At 39.6% G+C, this 23,471-nt stretch overlaps 2 protein-coding genes across 2 annotated transcripts in view; both read right to left on the reverse strand.

The window, feature by feature from the left end:
- Positions 1-3,215, reverse strand: part of LOC124255514 — a 28,177-nt gene extending 24,962 nt beyond the window's left edge. The window contains exons 1-2 of the mRNA XM_046689451.1: positions 1,670-3,215; positions 933-1,012 (exon numbers count right to left, since the gene is read on the reverse strand). Coding sequence (XP_046545407.1) covers positions 933-993 — 61 coding nt within the window. The 5' untranslated portion in view covers positions 994-1,012; positions 1,670-3,215. The remainder of the gene's footprint in view (positions 1-932; positions 1,013-1,669) is intronic.
- A 1,320-nt stretch (positions 3,216-4,535) lies between these two features.
- LOC124255520 (arylsulfatase B-like) lies at positions 4,536-6,002 on the reverse strand. Its single transcript, XM_046689456.1, has one exon. The coding sequence runs from the start codon at positions 6,000-6,002 to the stop codon at positions 4,536-4,538; it is 1,467 nt and encodes a 488-aa protein (XP_046545412.1).
- Positions 6,003-23,471: the final 17,469 nt, after the last annotated feature.

A 23,471-nucleotide genomic window follows, 5' to 3' on the forward strand; every position in this document is an offset into this window, starting at 1 on the left:
GTTTATATATTGATGCATAACAAAAATGTGCACATGCCGTTAATGTACGTCCTATGGGCCTGTGGCCTTTGACTTGAATGAATAAACAAATGCCATGTTCGCACAAATGACAAATGTATGGAATTGACGCAGTAAAGAATATTATATTGCGTCACGAGGGACACACATTAAAATTAGTTCAAACACTCTGTGTATTAAATTACCGATCAGAAGTACACAGTTCCTGTAATTGAAAGAAGTTTTACACTACATTCAAAACACAATGTCTTCTCTTTCCATAACCCTGACATTTTCTGTAAAGTACCTTGAAATTAATAATTGGTTGACTACGTCAACCTACCAGAAATACGATTCATATGCATTAAAACAGTTTAGTAAGTAAGGGGTTGTAATTGTTGGCTACTGGGATGGTTCTAATCTTTGTCCTAAAATGCACAAACAGAATTAGTTACTTGTCATATCTGTATTGTTTTGACTTGGAAACTACATGGTACAATGCAAGAAAAAATAGGTATATTTTCATGTTGATCACAACTTATCTATCTTTGAACGGCATTTTAGAAGTGATACACACGAAGGCGAGAATATATGGATGTCAACACAACGTTTGTGAATATAGTCTTACTCCTTCATCCCCTTTTAGCCCTTTAACTGTACAAACGATTATGATTATTCTTGCATGAGCCGAGTATCTGGGGATAGTTCAGCTGAACACAGTGATACATCTTTGCTTGTACGGAAGGTTTTAAGTCAAGCAAGCGTATTCACATATCTTTGTGTGGATTTTGGTTTCAAATATTCACTCGATGGTATTTATATAGCTTAACGACACCGGGCATCATACGAGTGGTTACGTTTTAAAGAAATGTCCAACATCATTGCACTTGCATCTCTAGGCGTGCATTGGGTATAAAACCTGAAGTTGCACTTACGGCTTGTGGACGCCAAGGTTGAAATGCTTGCGATACAAAGGATCCAGACTGTGGGCATCATGTTGACACGATTTCTGAAACTGTGAAGGAAACAGTAGTGACAATTTCACTGAACGGAATACAGAGAAGACTAGAGACAGTGAAAAATCGAGGTTTATAGTTAAGAGTGCAGCTATATGAACATTTTGAGGGTCCGGGACATACAGGTTTATCGTTAAGTGGGTGAGTGATCTAAACTTCACCAAATAATAAGCATTGTTCTACCTTGTTCTTATTGTGGCTGAAAATTAAGCAAACAATAATTAACGATTGCATTGTTTCCGAAATTGGTTTCAGTCTAATAACGTTTGGGTTTGTAATTTTCTGGCCAAATCTTTTTTTCCAGTGCATACTTTAGTTTGCCTGGCAATTTGCTTCAGTTATATCACAGTATGTCAAGTTGATGTGGAAATTAGAGGCTTTCGCAGTCATTTAACAATTTAGTGAAACGGGAATGACGATGACAAAGAGTAACACGTTATCAAGGCGATTCCTGGGCTCGAACTTATGATCAGCAGATGTGCATACATGAATGATACAGTAATGATCATGCCGTGATTTGTTTTATTGAATTGGCGTGCAAATCTGAAGATGCCATGACGGGAACATGAATATCGTGTTTCCTCTAATAAGCGCCGGGTCTGGAAGCCCGTTGTAAAAAACAAGCGTGGGGCCGCTTATTAGAGGAAATACTGTACCTTATGTACTGTTAGATGCTGTAGTATGCGCAATTGTTTCAGAGAGGATTTCATGAAGATAGTTGGTACATTTTCTTGACGTAGCTGGAATGTCTATACTTGTCAACTCTCTGGCTACATGAAACAAAAAGGAGGTATTCTCCTCATCAGTACTGTCTAGAGATGTAGCGTTTCGATGCAGTATGAAAAGGCGGCTGACGGAAACTGACGGGGAGATGCATATGACAAAGAACCATGACATAAGCTAATTGTGAAATGATATTCACTGGGTTACATGTACCAAAAGCGACAAGATTACAAGTACACTGAACAGAAACGTTAAATTAGGAGAAATGAATTATATTTATATTAGGTGGTGCTAGGTAGTTATATGGGCGGATACTAAAATGGCCAGATCTAAACAGATTTATCCACTAGCAACACACTTCGTTCTGAAGGGGTATGTGTGGGGTAAGTAGCGCTTGGAAGTTTCTTTTTTTTTGTTCAGTATATGTGCCATAACGATGAACATCAAAAGCGACGAAACATTGGCCATAGCCACAAGAAACTGTATATTTTACCAGAATTGATAATACGAATCCGACTTCATCAAAACAACGTATATGTTTACAAGTCACTATCAGATAATGGTGAGATATGTGAGGTTTCAAATGAAGTGACAAGGGTGCTAGACGTTTTCATAGCAGCATAAATTTAGAAACAATTTCAACTTGCACTCACCTACTGTTGTGCATACTGCCAGATCGCTGCAAACTGCTGACCGACACAATGGCTCCTATAAATATGTGTCCAGTGAACATTTACCCTTCAGCATCTGTAGTTGTGATGTTTGTCATGCTATTGATGAATGATGCAATTCGTGCCAGATCGGTTTCACAACTACTAAAACGTACGAACTTAGCATCACTTCCATTACGCGCTGACTGTTAATACCAGATAAATTAGAGCTGTTAACAGGCAGTGTTTTGATCATCGAAATGCATGTGATATTTTGGTGAATAAGACCAGGCAATTTACAGCAAGCATGTCCGCTGTGAAATATGAGTATAAGCAGGAAGTAGAAGCATGATTACAGGGGAAACAGCCAGCTTTGTGTGAAAGGCTTCACTTCAGTGGAAGTCATGTCAAATGGCCTTAATAACTACAGGGTGTGATCAACGGATTGACGTGCACAGTTAGTCCAGTTTGGCGTTAGACTGACAATAGTGTGAAGCAAATGCTTGTACAGTTGTCACGGTTTAAATTACTGCGATTTAGACCTTTAAGGTTTAGTGCGTACCATAGCAAGGGTTTTAGGGACTATGGTGTTTGTTGCATAACGTCGCATGTGTGCAGTGGTCAGATATGGCGTAGGGTTGATGTGCGTGCATGTACATAGTCTATGTAGGGGGCGCTGTGCAAGCGGAGGCCCATGTATAGATGGCGAGTGGGATAGCGTGAAGTGGGACAAATCTTGACATCATCCAATTTCAGAATCAGCACCTATTGGGTATGACGTATTTTTATATAAAGCGGCGGTGGGGTAGCCTAATATTTTAAGCGTCCGCACCTCACGCTGAAGAGTGGGGCGGTGGGGTAGCCTAATGGTTAAAGCGTTGACTCGTCACGCCGAAGACCCGGGTTCGAATCCCCACATGGGCACAATGTGTGAAGCCCATTTCTGGTGTGCCCCGCCGTGATGTTGCTGGAATGTTGCTAAAAGCGGCGTAAAACCAAACTTAGTCAGTCAGTCACGCTGAAGACTCGGGCTCAAAACCAAACCCCGCTCTTTAACTACTAGGCTACCTCACCGTCCCACGTATCGGATGGCATGTAAGATGGACCCATGTATCAGTATGTCAATGACAAGGATCGTCGTGTGATGTATATTCAGAAATGAGATGAGTGAGTTTAGTTTTACGCCACTTTAGCAATATTCCAGCAAAATCACGGCGTGGGACACCTAAAATGGCCCTCACATTTTGTACCTATGTGGGGAATCGAACCCACATCTTCGGCGTGACGAGTGAACACTATAACCACTGAGCTACTCCACCGGAAATGAAATGAGAGAGTAGTTGGAGATACAGCAATGTTATCATATAATAGGTGACAATGTTTATATCAGAGGAAGTGACATGATGGTAAGCTGATCAATATTTTATTTCGTCCATGACATTAATGCGATCAGCGTCATTAATGAAAACGTGACAAATACTTTTATGTCTAAGGTAATTTAAATATCTCACGTGTGGTGTTTGACAAAAGCGAGCCACTTAGAAAGGTAAACGAAATGTTTTTTAAAGGTAAAGGTAAGTTATCTGTAGATTTAACAGCCTGTCACTGAATTTGTATTTGTATAAACATCTCGCTATACATTATGTTTATCTCAATTCAACCTTGACAACATTCAGGTTTCGTGTTATATGAAGCGACATAGCTGGAATTGTTTAACGCTGCACAAGGCAATTTTCCAGTTGGATCATACCGGCCTTTAAAAGTATATATGACAGGCATTGAAAATGTAGATTACAGCTACTCTACCCATGATATGGGGGGCACAGAAAAATGTCAACCCTGCAAAGGTAACATTTGCTGACGCCATTAAGACGAAACCAATGTAAAGCGTCAGGTTTGAAGCCATGATATCCCAAAACCTGAAATCTAAACTCATATATAATTAAAGGTGATCAGTAACTGTTTTAATTTGTGTACGTTTGTATACATATTAGCATCAGGGGCGATGTGGCCGTGTAGTCATTATCGGCTATTTTAATCAGACGCGATTATGATGGTTGGAAATATCTATCTGACAATTCAATATCAAGCATTTTCACGATTCATGGTGGAACACATCAACATTATGAACCAGGCAACCATACTCGCCTCACTTACACCAACCAGGACTCCATACTCCACCAAAGTTGGCTGGGTTTGACTTAGGATCATTTGGTGGATCTTGAGCTGGTACTCCTCGTTTTCTCCATTCTTCCAATTTAACCTTCATCTCTTCCACAAGTTCAGGGTATTTGGCCGACAGATCAAAGTGCTCAGTCGGGTCGGAGGAGATATTGAAGAGCATATATGGAGGGAAATCCTCATCCTGTTCCATTACGCTTGGTTCTTGTCCTATCTTCGGCAGAGGTGTCCAGTCGTTGTATTTTCCAGGGGATCCTTCAATCAACTTTAGGTGACCATACCGAATCGCGGAAGCATTCCTTTCTCCACTGTAAAAATTATACACAAAACCTTCTCTTTTGCTAGGACCTCCATTCACCAACATGTCTTCCTGACCAACTCCATCTCTGTCAATAATCTTACTCAGATCTCCTCCAGCAATCTGAATCAAAGTAGGGTACCAGTCCACCGCGTGCATCATCTCGGTGTTCAGGTACCCTTTTTTCTTTAGGAGGTTCTTGCTGTAAATGAAGGCCGTGCCTTTTGTACCACCTTCCCACAGAGTGGTCTTGGCTCCTCGTAGTGGGAGGTTATTCGCCGCAATATAGGTTGGGCCACCATTGTCTGTAGTAAACACCATGAGCAGGTTCTCCATCAAGCCAGTCTCAACCAAAGCATCCGTGATGTTGCCAACCGCTTCATCTAAAGCATTGACCATTCCACAAAAAATTCTTCTTTGTACATCTTGTATGTGACTACACTTTTCTTCATACTCCCCTGGCACCTGCAAAGGTGCATGCACAGACTGGAACGGAAGGTAAAGGAATAAAGGTTTGTTTTGTTTATGTGAACGGATGATGTCAATTGCTCTTTCTGCGAAAACATGAGTTGAATATTCATCTCTGCATGTCTTTAGGGGTACCTTGTCCATTCTGAAATCCAGTCCTTTGTACTGGAACGTGTCTGTGGAACGATAGTGGGTGTAATAATCTTCTTGTCCTGAATAGTACCCGAGGAATGACTCAAAACCTCTGTAAGTTGGTGTATAGTTCCAGTTACAATATCCCAAGTGCCACTTGCCAACCATATGACTCACGTATCCAAGTTGGTTTAGCTCTTCTGGAAGTGTAGTGAAGTTAAGTGGCAAGAACTTCGGCTGTTCAACAGTAATCACGCCATCTTGGAGTCCAGTCCTGTAGGGAAAGTAACCGGACATGAAACAATTCCTGGAGGGAGAACAGACAGGTTGGACGTAGGAGGAGTTCAGGATGACACCTTCATGGGCAAGATGATCCAGGTTCGGAGTTCTCATCTCTGGGTTCCTGAACCCAACATCATTCCATCCCAAGTCATCAGCCACTATGAAAATGTAATTTGGAGGAGCTGCTCCTTTTGGGCTACTGTTGATCCTGACAATGATTGCACAGAGGAGCAAGAAGGAGAAGCATTTCGCCATGATGGATCTCAAACCAGTTGTCATCTGCCACTTTGCACTAAATGTGTGTGTTGAGCCCGTTATATACACTACTGCATCAGGATAGAAATATCAGACATGTCCTTGACAGGTCGTTCACCGGAACAAGAGATGTCGTCTGTCTCAGTTAATGTTAAAGCTACTGAAGAACCCGTTCGGTATTCTCATCTCAGGACTCAGGAAAAAAATATTTGGTGGAAATGCTTCTTCGGGACTATTGTTCACTGTTGAGGAACACGTGTATAGAAAGAGCATTCAGAAACAGCAACTTTCCTTGTTCCTCATACGATTAATGTACTCGAAATGTTCTCCACACCATTCGCTATAGAGGTGTACTAAGCAATATTCCAAACAATATTTCGACATTAATAAATAATTTCGCTTTGTGTGCATTGATTATTTATATCAGTAGTCATTGATGTATAAATTGATAAAAAGTAGCATTGGGACAATTCTATTTATTAAATATTGTTTTTACATTGATGTCCCATCTGTCTCCATTTTACAACAATGTATATTGTGCCATCTGCATTGTGTGTAAATATGCTTCTTGTTCGAAATTGATATAAATTGTGTTATTTTCCAATACTTTTAGCAGCACCAAATGATTGCACCACTTAATCAAAATATAATATCACAATCTCAGCCTTCGTAAGAAGCAGGCTAATCTTTATTGGATTTACTACTGAATGTACATTGTACTACCCACTCACACATGTCTAATATCCCCCAGATCACAATTCTTCATCAGTAGGAATTTGTAATTAACAATGATTTATTACCATGTATATATTGGTAGTTGTGCTTGTTTGTAAGTAATATACTAATACAGACGATACATACAAACTGTGGCCGAGCCCTACGTTATGTGCTGAGTACTAATAATCAAGTGTTAGTTTGATTGTTTTGCTGACGTATCGTTCATATTACAGCGATGTGTTAGGTGTAATTTACATTATCAAGCCTCACACATATGTTTCTGAGTGGCTGAGCGCTCTTCTGTTATTTTCAATGTACCCCTCTTACAAGTGAGTAACATTTTCTATGTACCCTGCTGGGAATGCCGAACTCATTTGGTACTTCGTAGTAGTAATTCTTTATCTCGAATAACATTGAATCACCTATCATATACGGAAATTACCGAAGTTTTGCGAATGCAAATCGATGGGAAGGAGATAAATCTAAATTTGTTTTTCTTGTCGCCTTGTCGTCTGGTACTCCAATTATTGTCCTCCTGAGAGGATACGTAAGTCCCAAAACTTTCAAGGTCAATTTAGCTCAACCATGCTTTTTAAACGTAGACTATTTGCTATTTTAAATTATGGCTAAATTTCCCTTCCATCGCCAGCGGCTGAGGGGATGGTGTAAATCCAGCTAGGGCCTATGCAGGAAGCAAATGTACTGAAAGTCCCCATGGCCCTAGTATGGTGATCTACCTTCTATAACCCGATTTTATATTGTGTTGTTTTAAAATGATTTAACATTTTACACTGAACTCAAACTAGTTTTAATCGATTTGTGATATTCTAGACGTTATACTGTCCTTCGCTGGCAGGTCTTTATTGCCGATGTGACGTTAAATATTACCTCACTCACTCACTCTGGTACTCCATACTGTGATCCGATACCCGTGCTTCAAACAGTTCAAAATTACCATTGAGGTGTTCGGTAAAATAAATACGTTGTTCACTGGTCACTCGAGGCCCATGGGTTGATGTACCCATCGAGGCTCAGGGAACATAAACAAACATCGAGGATACATCAGCACATGTCCCCATCGAGACCAGTGAACAACTTATAGTATACCATGGTTTGTCATGTAGATATTGGAGGATAGGTGGAACCAAAAGAATGTGGGTGTAGAAGCTTTGGTAGATTCCTGGAGTACGACTCTATGAACACTGTCAGAGAGAATGAAAGATTCAAACACATCATCATATTGTTTTCTTCCTGTTCTGATGGTCAGCCAATTAGACGACGATGCTCTCAACCAGATCACGTTTCACTGCATATGTGCATGGCATATCACGGTCGCCTATCCACGAAGAAGACAAACAGAGTATCAGACACAATGTTTTTAATCATCTTCACATGAGATACAAAGTCTTCTGGTGATATAAGATAACGAACATTGGTTAAATGTAATACTTAGTGTATTTATAGAATTAATCACTGATATGAAAGTCCTGCTCAGCTGGGTAGTGTAAGAGAATAGAAATATCTGATATGTAATACTCAGTATTCTCTTTATAGAAGAATGTACATCACTGATATGAAAGTCTTACTCAGCTGGGAAGTGTAAGAAAATAGAAATATCTGATATGTAATACTCAGTATTCTCTTTATAGAAGAATGTACATCACTGATATGAAAGTCTTACTCAGCTGGGTAGTGTAAGAGAATAGAAATATCTGATATGTAATACTCAGTATTCTCTTTATAGAAGAATGTACACCACTGATATGAAAGTCTTACTCAGCTGGGTAGTGTAAGAGAATAGAAATATCTGATATGTAATACTCAGTATTCTCTTTATAGAAGAATGTACATCACTGATATGAAAGTCTTGCTCAGCTGGGTAGTGTAAGAGAATAGAAATATCTGATATGTAATACTCAGTATTCTCTTTATAGAAGAATGTACATCACTGATATGAAATGCTTAGACAGCTGGCAATAGGATAGAAATATCTGATATGTAATCCTCAGTATTCTCTTTATAGAAGAATGTACATCACTGATATGAAAGCAGCTGGGTAGTGTAGAATAGAAATATCGAATATGTAATACTCAGTATTATCTTTATAGAAGAATGTACATCACTGATATGAAAGTCTTACAAGCATGTAAGAGAATAAAAATATCTGATATGTAATACTCAGTATTCTCTTTATAGAAGAATGTACATCACTTATATGAAAGTCTTACTCAGCTGGGTAATGTAAGAGAATAGAAATATCTGACATGAAATACTCAGTATTCTCTTTATAGACGAATGCACATCACTGATATGAATGTCTGACTCAGTTAGGTAGTGTAAGAGAATAGAAATCACCAAAATCAAATGTTTGGACAGCTGGTAATACCGGATAAATCACTGACATGAAATACTATGGGCGCTAGGTAGTACACGAACATGGAATCAATGACATTAAGATAGCAAGGTTACAGAAGATTAACATCACTGCTATGAAATTCTGAATCAGCTGGAAATGAGAACAGGTCACAGAGAAAGACGTTGTATTCCTAGGAATGACAATATGCAAAACTACATTCGGATACTAGTGCAGGACAGACTGCCTTAAAAACGAATATTTGTCTGCAGTCTCCTGACATCAGTTACTAGACGTGTGGGAAAATGGTCGTAATGACTTCATCACTTTTCATACTGGAATGATCACAGCATTGGTTAGAGGATGTGTTTTTGTTAATTATAATGTCACATTAATTAACTTTGATTTGTTGTGGCTTGCAAAAGTTTGAGGCACTGAATGTGGATTTGAACTCACATCTTGAACTTAGGCTATGTATTTTCACCTGTTACGAGTAAGCTGAGGAGTTACCTCCCCTTTGTTTGTTTTGCTTCCGGTCTTCGATATGATCCTGTAATCTATGAGAAGATCGTAGTGTGGCATGTGTTTTGCTAGAACTTTCCAGGACTGTATGATAGGTATATAAGGGCTGGTTGTTGAGATGTATGAGGGGAACGACTTACGCGCATCTGTCTGCTAACATCAACGTTTCAAGACCGACCACTCAAGAGGCCTTGTCTACATTGAACTTTCAACAGCTGACAACAAACTTCAATCAAGAATCTAGACTCTGGTTACTATAGACATATATTTAATATTTTAGATTTGTGACCCAATTGTTTTGTATTCGAAATCTGTGCTGTCATTCATTGTAACCTTGTTTATTCAAGAAATAATAGACTATTATAGACTCATCTGTGTTTTATTTTGCTAGTTTAAAGGGGACTTACACGCCTTTTATCACAGCAATTTCTAAACCTTAACAGTATGTAGAATCATGACACATTCTTCAAAATAGATATGGCAATCTACAAAATTGCCTCAGAAGTGACAAAAATTATCCATTTCCAGTTTTGACGCCTACCATAAGTTCCCGTGTGTTTTGCAGGTGAACAACCAACTTGCATGTAATTGTGACGGGTGCCACCGGTTGATATGCTTATCCTTTCGCATACACCTTATCACTCTTCGACAGTGATTCTTACATGGTTGCCACTTTGGTGGAACCAGACTTGGAAACATAGTCGGGACCCATGGGGCACAACTCTGCACAGTGAATCGCTGCTCCTATCACAGGACCACGTCTTCATCTACGATATAAATTGCATTCATGTTAATTGGGATTTACCAGTATCTAATAAGTATATATTTCTAAATACTTTTGATAATTGCAATTTCAATTTCAAAGTTTAGTGCTGCCCAGCAATTTCTTGTCATCTGCACAAAAGTTACATCGTAATGACAGTATATTTTCATTTCCTATTAGAAAGTACATCAGTTTGAAATGACCAGAGGTCTGTCGTTCTGACCCTGGATATGCATTTGGAAAGTGATCTTTGAGCTACGAATTTCGAAAGTCAGTAAATGTTTAATATATATTTCAGATACCAAGTCATCAGGATTTTTACTACCCAATAATTTTACATTGCTTCTTATGACATCAGGGAAGGTCAGTGTCAAAGGCTGAAAGTTTCAATTGTCTTAGCAGTAGAATCGATTCTGAAAATGTACGCTGAAGTATCTCAGCATCCTGTTGTTTCAGTGCGTGTTAAGCTGAATCCTTCAAACACAGATCCGTCACTGCTGGCAGTGCTTGTTTCATAGTGGTAACACAAGTTGGAATCCCATGTGAAGGTCACGCATCTGCCATGTTCCATGCAGGTTACAGCACAGTGGATGGCACTTGGAGACTCCAGAGTTGTGATCTGTTGTCTTCCTGACTGTGGAACGTACTTGGTCATTCCTGGAAAAGTCAAATATTACCAATCTCTCACATTTCGTTTTCAAACTTAATAATTAAACCTATCAGATTTCCGTGTTTCACAATATTGGCGTCATATACCGCATTTGTGAGGTGATGATATTTGAAATGAACCAATGTTTGCGAGGTCTCGAGTCAATAAAAAAAGTTATTTGGGTCAAAGTTCCGCTGAATGTTTTGGATGGACCAACCCTGTTCTATTTTGGTATGTTTTGTTATAATTTGATTTGTTATTGGTGTTGTTTTTTTTGGTGTTTTTTTGTTGTTTTTTTTTGGGGGGAGGGAGGGTATTTCACGTCCTATTTTCTTGTTGCAGCTTCGATGTACATTTCTTTGGCATTGTTTAATTTTATGGGACAACCGGAATAGAGATACCACACATTGCCTTTCATGATCCGGTCTGTAAATATTCTCGAGTCTGGTTCAGACAAAGCATTGATGAACACCATGTGCACCGTCGTATTTTAGTATTAAGTGTATATATTCTCTTACACTGCCCAGTTAGAATTGGTTTTCAGTAAACCATGCTTGTAACAAGCAACTATTAGGATCGGCTGGTCAGGCTCGCTGACTTGGTTGATGCATACCATGGTATCCCAATTGCGTAGATTGATGCTCATGCTGTTGATTACTTGATTATATGGTTCAGACTCAATTCAGACCGCCATCATATAGCTGAAATATTGCTGAGTGCGGCGTACAACAATAACAACAACAAAACAACCATGCATCTGTTTACCTGTTCTCGTCTCTTGTCGTACAACCCCACCAACACAGATCAAGAAGGAAGTTGAAACGATATACAGGGTGCTTTGGACATCAAGTCGCAAGAAGCGCGTGGACAGCCCGTTGCATGGGAATGTCCGAGCGGCCGCATAGGTATAAAAGCCGGCATGGCGTGAACACAACTGACCACCATTGTCACCAGGGCCCGGCGTTGCCAGCAGAGTAAGGTTTGCTGAAAAACAGCAGTGAGGCGTGTGAGTGAGGGAGTTTTGGATTAAAGGTCAATTTTTAAATACAGTATTTCAGTTCTACCATTTCATTGTTGGTCCAGCTTGTGAGGGGCGGTTGGGTAGCCTGGTGGTTAAAGATCACATATACTCTAGGGGTACAAATACATAAATCACTAACTGGCCTCGCTATAAATGAAACCCCGTCATTAAAACTACTCACTTCGATCTTTAATCAACTTAAGTCGACCTTATAGACAACAGTGCACAATTCTCACCCGCGAACGAAATTTCAACCAATCAGAGCGGGGCGTCTCTGTGACGTCATATGAGGAATAGATATGAGGGCCGATGCAGAATTTATCTACATTTCAGCGGATAAATTATCTTGTTTACAGGTTTGTATAGACCTGAAATCGTGACAACTGTTGTGGAAAATGAAAGCTATATGTTCTCACAATCTACTGTCATATAATTTTGTCTCCTGCTTTGCCTAGTTTCCGAGTTACAACTTGTTTTCGTAGACGATTCTGTCAAAATCGCTTGGTGTCGTTAGGCCTTTTTTGTATAATGACTGATCCAAATTGATCCCATTTCTGTGTTTTTTAACTCGATATTTAATCATTTCATATAAAAAGTAAGACGACTATTACGTATGATATTAAAAATTGGCATTTGGGGTTTTTTTAATCTGTAAACTAAACAACCCTATTTTGCCATTGCTAGAAGAATCTGAAATTTTACTTAGGTACATACAGTTTTAGCACACAGCAAATGCTCATATGTATTTCTTATGCAACAATGAAGTTCTGTTCGCTAGTCACGCCGGAGACTGAGTCTGATTCCCAACATGGGTACAACGTGTGAAGCCTATTCACATGTCCCTCGCCGTGATTTTGTTGGAATAGTGCTAAAAATATTCACTCCAGCTGATAAAGGTCTTACAAGACGCATATTATAGCGAAAGCACTTACCCGCACATCAAGGATTATAATAGGGCTCAGATGCGAGTGCACGAAGGATACGTGAATATGCCCAGCTTAACTTTGCAGCTATAAGGATCCTGTCATCAGTTCATCTAAGTTGCTTTCAGAACGATACTAAAATAATTATTACTGTTGAGTTATCGCAAAGGATGCACTTTTTTTGATAAATATGAAAATCCGGCTGGTCAGATTGCTACTCTGAAGAAAAGCAACTTCCTTCGATTATGTCACTATCAGCGTTTTAACCGAATATTTTCGTTGAACATTATGGTTATTTGAATACAGTCACTTTTGAAGGGACCTACTTAAATAATTCGAGTTAACCGAGGTTCGACAAAACCATATCCTAATGACTAAATATAGCATTTCCAAGGACTACTTAGAACAACAGTAAGCTTAACATATCAAAGTTAACCATAATAGTGCTTGACCGTATACACGGATAATATAGAACACACTTTATGGATGACAACTTCTTTTTATTCGTGAGGGCGACGTTTCGATACAGATTCTTGTACCGTTGTATCGAATCTGTATCGAAACGTCGCACTGACGAATAAAAGAAGTCGCACTCACGAATAAAAGAAGTTGTTATCCATAAAGTTTGTTCCATATTGTACTTTCCAACTTCTAAAATGCCACTCAAAGAAGAACGTATACAAGGATGCAGAAGATGGGCTTCTCGGGTGGGCAGCCCCTTTTTCAAGTACCCCGTTGACGCATAAAAAGTCATAAAATCACTCGTTTTCGACAACCAAGTTAAAAACAAAACAATAATAACAAAACAATGTGCTAGTGTTTTTTTTTATATTTTACGTGCATCCTATCCCGTTCTGAAACGTTGTAACCGACTTGTTAAGGCAAGTCAATGGAAGGAGAAGACAAAGTTAACTGGCAAACAAGGATAAGCTGAGCGCCGACCTGACAACTGACCCGTATAAACATGTATGTGTGCCGCCCACTGGCGCTTGCCATTGTTAGCGAAGGGGACCCAGGTTGTCCGCGATCAAGTGTAGTGCGATGGGTGAAGCAAGGCGCAAGGCGTGTGCAGGCATGCACTAGTCTACATCTGATCTACCTTTCACAAACCAAATGGGTTTGCTCGTTGCCGTACACAGCCTATTTCTCGTAAACGCGTTCTCTTCGCCGGTCCTACTTATCCTTGTTTACCAGTAACTTTGTTACTAAACGCTACATGCTTTACGTACCAGCATTACTGAAGACGACGACTTTGACGCTGCTGACAGCATAGCTTTGTCCAATGTCGATCTCTATGGATTGGCCAGTGGGAACCCTCCAACACACATCCTGACTCCAAGGCACGCCATCTTTTATCGAGCCATTAGTTACACGAGTTTGGATTCCACGGATACTGCCGCCTAGCTTCCTTGTAAAATCTGAAAATTGGAGATAAAACTGTCTAACATTTATCATTTAACTCGAACAATGATCATCAAAAACAAACAAATTCTTGTTCGACATATACATTTTACTCACACTGGCACCGATCCCCTTCTGTTCCTGGGAGACAGTTACATAAAGTTGATCCGTCAGGGGCGTCCTCACATTGTGCCGCGTTGTTACAGTCGTAGGCATCACACAACCTCAGGTTACCTGGAATAATCTGGCATTGGGAGACGTTTTGGAACTCTAGCATTGAGTATAGCCACCAATCTACCCTACTGGGTGGTATGCTGGGTGCGTCCCCCTTATGCTGAAAGTTTTTAAATGACCATTGAAACTCGGGTGAAAATGAAGTGTGCACCCCTCCTTTTCTCAATAGTGCGCACCCCCCCCACACACCCCTCTCAAAAAGCTGCTCCTGGGTATAAGTTTGCAATTAAATAACGGTAAACATGTATAACCAATGACTGAGAGCTTCATCCACGTTGTCAGGGCAGTACATCTCCACATCCCTCTCCCATCCTCTAGTTGTCTCACATATTCAAATGTTTATGACCAGTGAAGATTCGTGTTAGAATATGGATCTTCAGTAACCCATGCTTGTCGTAAGAGGCGACTAACTGGATCGGGTGGTCAGGCTCGCTGACTTGGTTGACACATGCCATCGTATCCCAGTTGATCGATGTTCATGCTGTTCATCACTGGATTGTGACTCAAATACCGCCGTCGTATAGCTGGAATATTGCTGAGTGCGGCGAAAAACTAAACTCACTCACTCACTCACTCACTCACTCACTCACTCAAATGTTTATGTTTGTTGACCAGGGGCTCCTTTCACGAAGCAACCTTTATTAAGTTTAACCTTAACTCCCATTCTTTAACATTGTACTAAGGTTACCTTAGTGACTTACGATCACCCTAGTGTTTTGTGAAAGAAGGCCCAGGTTGTTTGAACAACATAACCTTTTAGAAAACATTGAATGTGTTCCACTGCAATCCCCAGAAATGACAGATACATATTACAAGAACTTACTACCCTCTTCCTCTCACCCTTTCTCAGATATCAACCGACCAACCACTAAGTATGTATACTTCTTACCTCCACATAAGAATGCGTAAATTTCGACGTCACAAAAACAGGTGTGTGTACCGTCATCCAATCCAACGCAGGCGCTAAACGTACCACACGAAACAGACCTGCACACATCCAAATCTGAAATTGAGACATTCTTATCACAACGTGGTATGTTGATTAAATAGACACCAACAGCTATGGCTGTGCACAAATTAAAAGTTCAAAAGCAGCATTTAACACGATCGCCTGATATGATAACCTTAACCCATACCTTAATAACCGGTTAATCGGGTGAGATAAGACTTACAGTCACATCGGCAATATATCAGCCATAGCCGTATAAATATACACCTGCATGTGCCCAAGCTGGATTTACATATGTTCTGTCGCTGACGACTGTAGGAAAATTTAGCCATAATTTAAAATCACAAAATGCTAAGTTTAAAAAATTCGGTAAGTTTAAATTTCCTGGAAGGTGTTAGGACTTAAGCACCTCGTGCGTTAATCGAGTGACCTTAGCTTTCTTCCCAATATGTTTCTCCACGTTTCTTTGAACTGTCTTCCGTAATTCTTTCATATATCGCTCATTCTTAGATCATAAACTGTTTTTGTTTATGCATGTATCAGTTTTTTTTGTCAATATCTGTTTCAAAGCTGGGTGAACGATTTTTTTGCAGAATCTACTTGTGTTCCAAGCAATGGCGAGGGATGTCCACAGACTTTAAGGTTGTATAATCATTCTCTGATCTTTGCAGCCAAAATTCACAAGTTGCACTCACCAACATGTTGACATATCAGATACGTTTGTGTGATATATAAATCTCCCCTTTCTGTCCTCAGGCTCACTGTATGGCAACTATAAATACGAACCTTGTTTATTGCGACGGGACAATGACAATAACGCCTCACTACATCGATGTCATGTAGACCAAACATACTGACCAGCCGACCTAAATGGGGTTTACAACAAGGACAATTGCCAATCAGATAAGACAGAGGATACCAATTTTACACATTTGCCATCTTGAATGAACTGGCTGTGCATTCTTCCAGATTAGCGAAGGTGAAAATGGTTAATAAAATTAAAAAGCCTTACCTATGGCAAAGCAAATATTCACGGAACAATTTGGGATTACGTTCAGTTGATAAAAAAACGTAATCCCCTCTGAATAATTCATCATAGATCATCCAGATGTTCATGTTATAAACACAATCTGTGTATGCAATATTTTGAAAACAGGAGCATAAATTATATTATTAATAATACACTTTACTGGTTTGCAGCGTGGGTGGTTTTGAACAGTGAGATGAATTTTGACATGATTCTGTAACGAATTCACCATAAACTAATTTGCAAGATTCAGATTTGGTCAAAGATGCTTCTACGAATATTTTACATGTATATAACAGTGGGCTTGGTGATGTAACTCAATATTTGAACAAGGTGGAGTATGGCATTAGATGATGACGTCATACTTGTGACGTCATGATGTTCGAGCAGTTCGGATACTGGCGAATGAGGATCTGTTTTGTATTACGAGTATGGACGATTGACTTATCGGAATACATTTGCTTGCTTCAGCGGATTGTGTTGTCCCTATGTCGTGGTATCTTAGTAAATTTGAATCAGTTAAATGAAATAACTCCTGTTGTGATTAGGTGTTAATAATTGCAGGTGTCCTATTCCTGATTTCAGTGAGTGAGTGAGTTTAGTTTAACGCGGCGTTTAGCAATATCTCACCAGAAATTGGCTTCACACATTGTACTCATGTGGGGAATCGAACGCGGGTCCTCATCGTGACGGGCGAACGATTTTTAACCATTAGGGCTACCCCACAACCCCTCCCAACTTCAGATTACATTCTACATCCATATTATCATATTATTCCGGCTTTGATATTTACCGTGTACAGTGATTGTAGATTTCAGGTGTATCGCCGTTGAATTAGAATCTCAAGATTTCTACTGATAAAAAAAGATTGTATGTGTATTTTTGTGTTTGAAATATTATACGGACGCTTCACACGAATCTTGAATACGAAAGTGTCAGGCAGAGTTACCTCCCCAACAGGTGGAGATGTGTATCGTGAGCGGGAATAAAGATGTCGGCATGATATTGCTATTCGTTTCTCATTCCCTGGATTTAATAAGACCACCCTCTGGACGAACTTGTATAGTGAAACCCATGGGATTAAAAGCCTTACCTATGGCAAAGCAAATATTCACGGAACAATTTGGGATTACGTTCAGTTGATAAAAACGTAATCCCCTCTGAATAATTCATCATAGATCATCCAGATGTTCATGTTATAAACACAATCTGTGTATGCAATATTTTAAAACAGGAGCATAAATTATATTATTAATAATACACTTTACTGGTTTGCAGCGTGGGTGGTTTTGAACAGTGAGATGAATTTTGACATGATTCTGTAACGAATTCACCATAAACTAATTTGCAAGATTCAGATTTGGTACAAAGATGCTTCTACGAATATTTTACATATGACAGTGGGCTTGGTGCTGTTACTCAATATTTGAACAAGGTGGAGTATGACATTAGATGATGACGTCATACTTGTGACGTCATGATGTTCGAGCAGTTCGGATACTGGCGAATGAGGATCTGTTTTGTATTACGAGTATGGACGAATGACTTATCGGAGTACTTGCTTCAGCGGATTGTGTTTTCCCTGTCTATGTCGTGGTATCTTAGTAAATTTGAATCAGTTAAATGAAATAACTCCTGTTGTGATTAGGTGTTAATAATTGCAGGTGTCCTATTCCTGATTTCAGTGAGTGAGTGAGTTTAGTTTAACGCGGCGTTTAGCAATATCTCAGCAATGTCACGGAGGGGGACACCAGAAATTGGCTTCACACATTGTACTCATGTGGGGAATCGAACGCGGGTCCTCATCGTGACGGGCGAACGTTTTAACCATTAGGCTACCCCACAACCCCTCCCAACTTCAGATTACATTCTACATCCATATTATCATATTATTCCGGCTTTGATATTTACCGTGTACAGTGATTGTAGATTTCAGGTGTATCGCCGTTGAATTAGAATCTCAAGATTTCTACTGATAAAAAAAGATTGTATGTGTATTTTTGTGTTTGAAATATTATACGGACGCTTCACACGAATCTTGAATACGAAAGTGTCAGGCAGAGTTACCTCCCCAACAGGTGGAGATGTGTATCGTGAGCGGGAATAAAGATGTCGGCATGATATTGCTATTCGTTTCTCATTCCCTGGATTTAATAAGACCACCCTCTGGACGAACTTGTATAGTGAAACCCAAGGGATACTACATGTATATTATGTGATTTCTTCTGTTTTGATCAAACTTATCAAAGAAACAAACTAGTTTGACATTAATAAAACACGAACTGAAACTTCTGCAATCTAATTTATGCACCGTGACTTCGTGAAATGTACATCATTAAGTTCTTAAGTTATTTGAAATATCTTAATTCGTAATACATCGTTTAACGTAGCAATTTAGTTTGCTGAGTATGAACTGATAAGTGATTGGTATCTGTCGCGGATGGAAGTTCAATAATATGGTTACATGAGTGTTAGAGGTAAGTCTGTACTACGCTCTTGTTTGACAACGGTATAAAGACCTTAACTGAACTGTCGCATCATGACAGAATACACATGCTGTCATCCACACAAACACCTTGTCCTCTCTGTTCATAAAAGCTAATTAAACCTAAAACTTTCTGTACATTCGTGGCTCTAAACTATTTATATTATAGTTTTTGAAAATGAAAACAACGTAGGAATTGTGTGCGTTATGTCTTTTCTGAAGGCATTCTGCGTAGTTAACGTCATGTTCAACGTTGGAGGCAATAAGGCACCGGAGAGAAAATAGATTTTACATTTGTGACATTCAAGTGTAAAAGAAATTAAAATTTCCCAACCATACCTTGGTCGGAGAATAGGATTGAGTTCAATTCTGACGTCACATCGGCGTTGTTTCAGCCAAAAAGCGAGGAGTGGAGAATTGGAATGGCTTAGAGGAAAAGTATTAACAAACCCTTGTATGTACGTAGGGCATACATGAGACATATGTTTCGTTTTAAAGAAGGGTGGGATAGTGGTAAAAGCGTCCGATCGTCAAGCCGAATATTGCTGATAGGGGCGTCAAGCTAAACTCATTCACTCGTCATGTAGAATCCGCAGCACAAGTTCTGTAAGGCGTGTCAATTCGTTCTTCTGTGTTGTGTCCCTGAATCAGGAATCGTCCCAGAAATCGATTTAGGGTGGTGCTATGTTTCTGTGTTTTGTCAGCACCTCTCCGTTCTCACGAGTTCCACCATCGTGCTGGTGTCCTGCATCACTTCGAACTGACCTCACACATCAAGCTGACGCCCCATGATCAACCAAATTCAGTTAGTGACTCCAAATAAAATCAGCAGATTCCAATCGAAAGTAATTCTGCCAGGCCAAGTTTGAAAACCTACATGTAGGGCGGGGTGACAAAACGAGTGAGTTAGTGTGTGAGAGATAGCGTGTGTGAGATAGTGTGTGTGTGTGTGTGTGAGTGTGTGTGAGAGAGAGATAGTGTGTGTGTGTGTGAGAGAGAGAGAGAGAGAGTTAGTGTGTGTGCGATAGAGTGTGTGTGTGAGGAGTTAGTGTGTGCGTGTGGTTTGTGTGTGTGTGTGTGTGTGCGAGAGAGAGAGAGAGAGAGATTATATTACATAATGATTACTCCATATCTAAAATAACACAATGCAAAGACTAAGCCATGTCGTAAGGAATATTAATTATTCTGTTCTTATACGTTCCAAGTATAAAACATATATGATACATGCTTTTGTAGTTAAAGCAAAACTTTAGAGCATAAAAAAACCGTTTAATCAATTTGAGATACTTTTTCGAAAAAGCGCCTGTAGCTTTCCTCAAGATCATAGTAATGTACCAAATGTAATTGCTCTGCTCACGACAGAAGCAACATTAATTAGAACAGAGTACCAAAAATAATAGTGGTCGCCATGTATAGAATGCATAAGAGATCTGATTCAAATCAACTGTTGTACCAATTGTGTTCTGTATATTTAGATCAAAAGAATCATCAGAGAGTATTGAGGAATACTAATTTCCCAAATACGGTTATTGATGTGCCATAAACATTTATTTATTAAATTTTAGATTTTCATATATATCATTCACAAACACGCTATGTATAATAAGATTAAAGTGGATGTGGGGTGGTATAATAACGATCATTCTAAATAACTGGAAATCAAATGATGAAAAGTATAACAGGGAATGGTCGGGACCGACAGGTACTTCGAGTTATGCATAATATTCGAGACACCGGCATTCGACTCATCGGGATTTGACTGTATTTACTAGTACTCAGTATCTCTGGCATCCAAAACAGTCTTACGTAGCTGGGCCTCTACAACTGTGAGGCACATAGAAGGACAATCAACATGTGTATAATATACAATATACAGCTTCAAGAATGTCAAGATCGCCAGCCATGTAATCTGTGGCACAGCAACCGAGGATACTTGATGACGTCCTGACCAGACACCAACAATATTTCCAATCTCGTTAGCAATATCAAATTACTATACGCAGTGTTGTATGAACCTTCTGAATTATTAGTCTTATAGCTAATACAATATATACTATCACTACCATGCAGTCTGCAACAGACTGTCCACAAACCTATGACAACATGAACTGCTGTCATGCTCGCCCGGTTTCAATTCATTGGGTGTATCGGTATTTATTTTTATATGAACTATTGTTCGCTGGTGAATTGCACCTGGATTGCTAAACTGTGTGTGTGTGTGCGTGCGTGTGTGTGTGTGTGTGCGCGCGCGCGTGCGTATGTGTGCGCGTGTGCGTGCGTGCGTGCGTGTGCGCGCGCGTGCGTGCGTGTCCGTGTGTGTGCTTGTAAATGGATGTATAGCTATTCTCTCTCGCTCTCTCTCATATATCGATTATCAATATTCTAATCGTCATTCGGCTTTTAACCCACTGTGCAATTTATACTCAATTTTCTTGAGTAAGTGTAATTTTTCTAATTAATTGGGTATCTATGGAACCGTCTATAATACAATATAATATATATATATATATATATATATATATATATCCCTCCCCCCACCCCCACCCCACTCTCTCTCTCTCTCTAATATATACATACGTCGAGTTAAGCTTGCAACTTACTTTCTGTTGAAGACGGGCATCCTTCTTCGCGTGTATCTGTGATCACTTCGGCTGGCACTGAATCCAATATAAGATTACAAAGATGTCATATGCAGCACCAGAGATTCATACATCTTTTAAACATAAAAAACATGAGGAAACAACGGTTAAAACCTGATCAAAGGGACCACAAATTAAATTTCCGATGAAAGCACTGTTGGTTTCTTTGGTCCATATTCGATTATTTACAGCTCCCAATGATATTATTTGATTGCCCCATATATGATAGCAATATCACAACTAAATGAATGCAGTCTGGAAATAATCGTGTCTGGACCAGACAAACCAGTGATTTACATCATGAGTATGGATCTGTGGCGCAGTTGAGATGCGTTGACCTGCATCATGCAAATCAGCGAACATTCTTATGACCAATTCTAACTTAACAGGCTGGCCGTATTGCTATAACATGATGTTAAGAAAATGAGGGAGTGAGTGAGTTTAGTTTTACGCCGCACTCAGCAATATTCCAGCTATATGGCGGCGGTCTGTATATAATCGAGTCTGGACCAGACAATCCAGTGATCAACAGCATGAACATCGATCTGCGCAATTGGGAACCGATGACATGTGTCCACCAAGTCAGCGAGCCTGACCACCCGATCCCGTTAGTCGCCTCTTACGACAAGCATAGTCGCCTTCTGTGGCAAGCATGGGTTGCTGAAGACCTATTCTACCCCGGATCTTCATGGGTCTGTTAAGAAAATGAACTTTTCTTCATTGATATTAACACACACAGCACACCAGTGACTTACCTAATGAACCAAGAGTTAACAACACGAAGCACACATATACAAACATTTGAGACATTTCAGTATGTTACTTCTGTGACTGATGCTCGTCTTTATGTATGTCCGTGCAACTGGTATATGGGTTTTATATGACATGTACTCCTCTATCAGCGATGCACCCTAATCTTATATTTACTAATTCTTCCACAATTCGTGTGATTATATATATTTCCTATCACGCACAGTTAACCCCAACCAGTGTGTTCAAACTTTGATTACAATCACGACAACGCAAGTGGCCCATGGCCATGTTGGTATAAAGAGTTAAGATAACGACCGGACGTGGGGTCAGTCGGCGCAGAGGAGTTGGACAATCTGTATTTTAGATGAACAACACCATTAGGCTAATCCTTTTTACAAAGCAATTACTGGCCATACTCCATACATAAAACTATTCATTTTAGATATCCCTTGCGTCAATACCATCATGAATCATATTTCCATCATGTTTTCCACAGAACATTACTGCAACAAACCTTTTCCACAAAATTGTGTAAACACTGTAATGATAGAAAGCACTTACGACAAATGTAATCCTAATTTCTCGGAATAAGATATGATGGTTCATTTTAAATAAACAATGCTTTGAATTATACAAGGATCGCCTCACCTGCGAAAGGATGACAAGATAAGGAATACGCAGATATAAATGTTTTGCTTCGAGACAACCGTAAGGTCGACACATCAGAATTCGACACAACGGTGTTTGCCTGGGCTGTCCTTAAATTTGTTGCCAGTGCTTTCCATCACTAAAACGCAAATATCCTGATATCCTAGAAACTTTAATTCATATTCAATTTTAATGTAATTACACAAGTTTCCATTCCTTCTGCAGCTGGTAGTCCTTACATTTGTTATTTGGAAACTGATTGACTGACCGGGTTTGGTTTTACGCCGCTTTAAGCAATATTCCAGCAACATCACGGCGGGGACACCAGAAATGGGCTTCACCCATTGTACCCATGTGGGGATTCGAACCCGGGTCTTCGGCGTGA

This window comes from Haliotis rubra, unplaced genomic scaffold (genome assembly GCF_003918875.1).
Source record: "Haliotis rubra isolate DU_JTF1 unplaced genomic scaffold, ASM391887v1 Scf601, whole genome shotgun sequence".
Classification (NCBI taxonomy): domain Eukaryota; kingdom Metazoa; phylum Mollusca; class Gastropoda; order Lepetellida; family Haliotidae; genus Haliotis; species Haliotis rubra.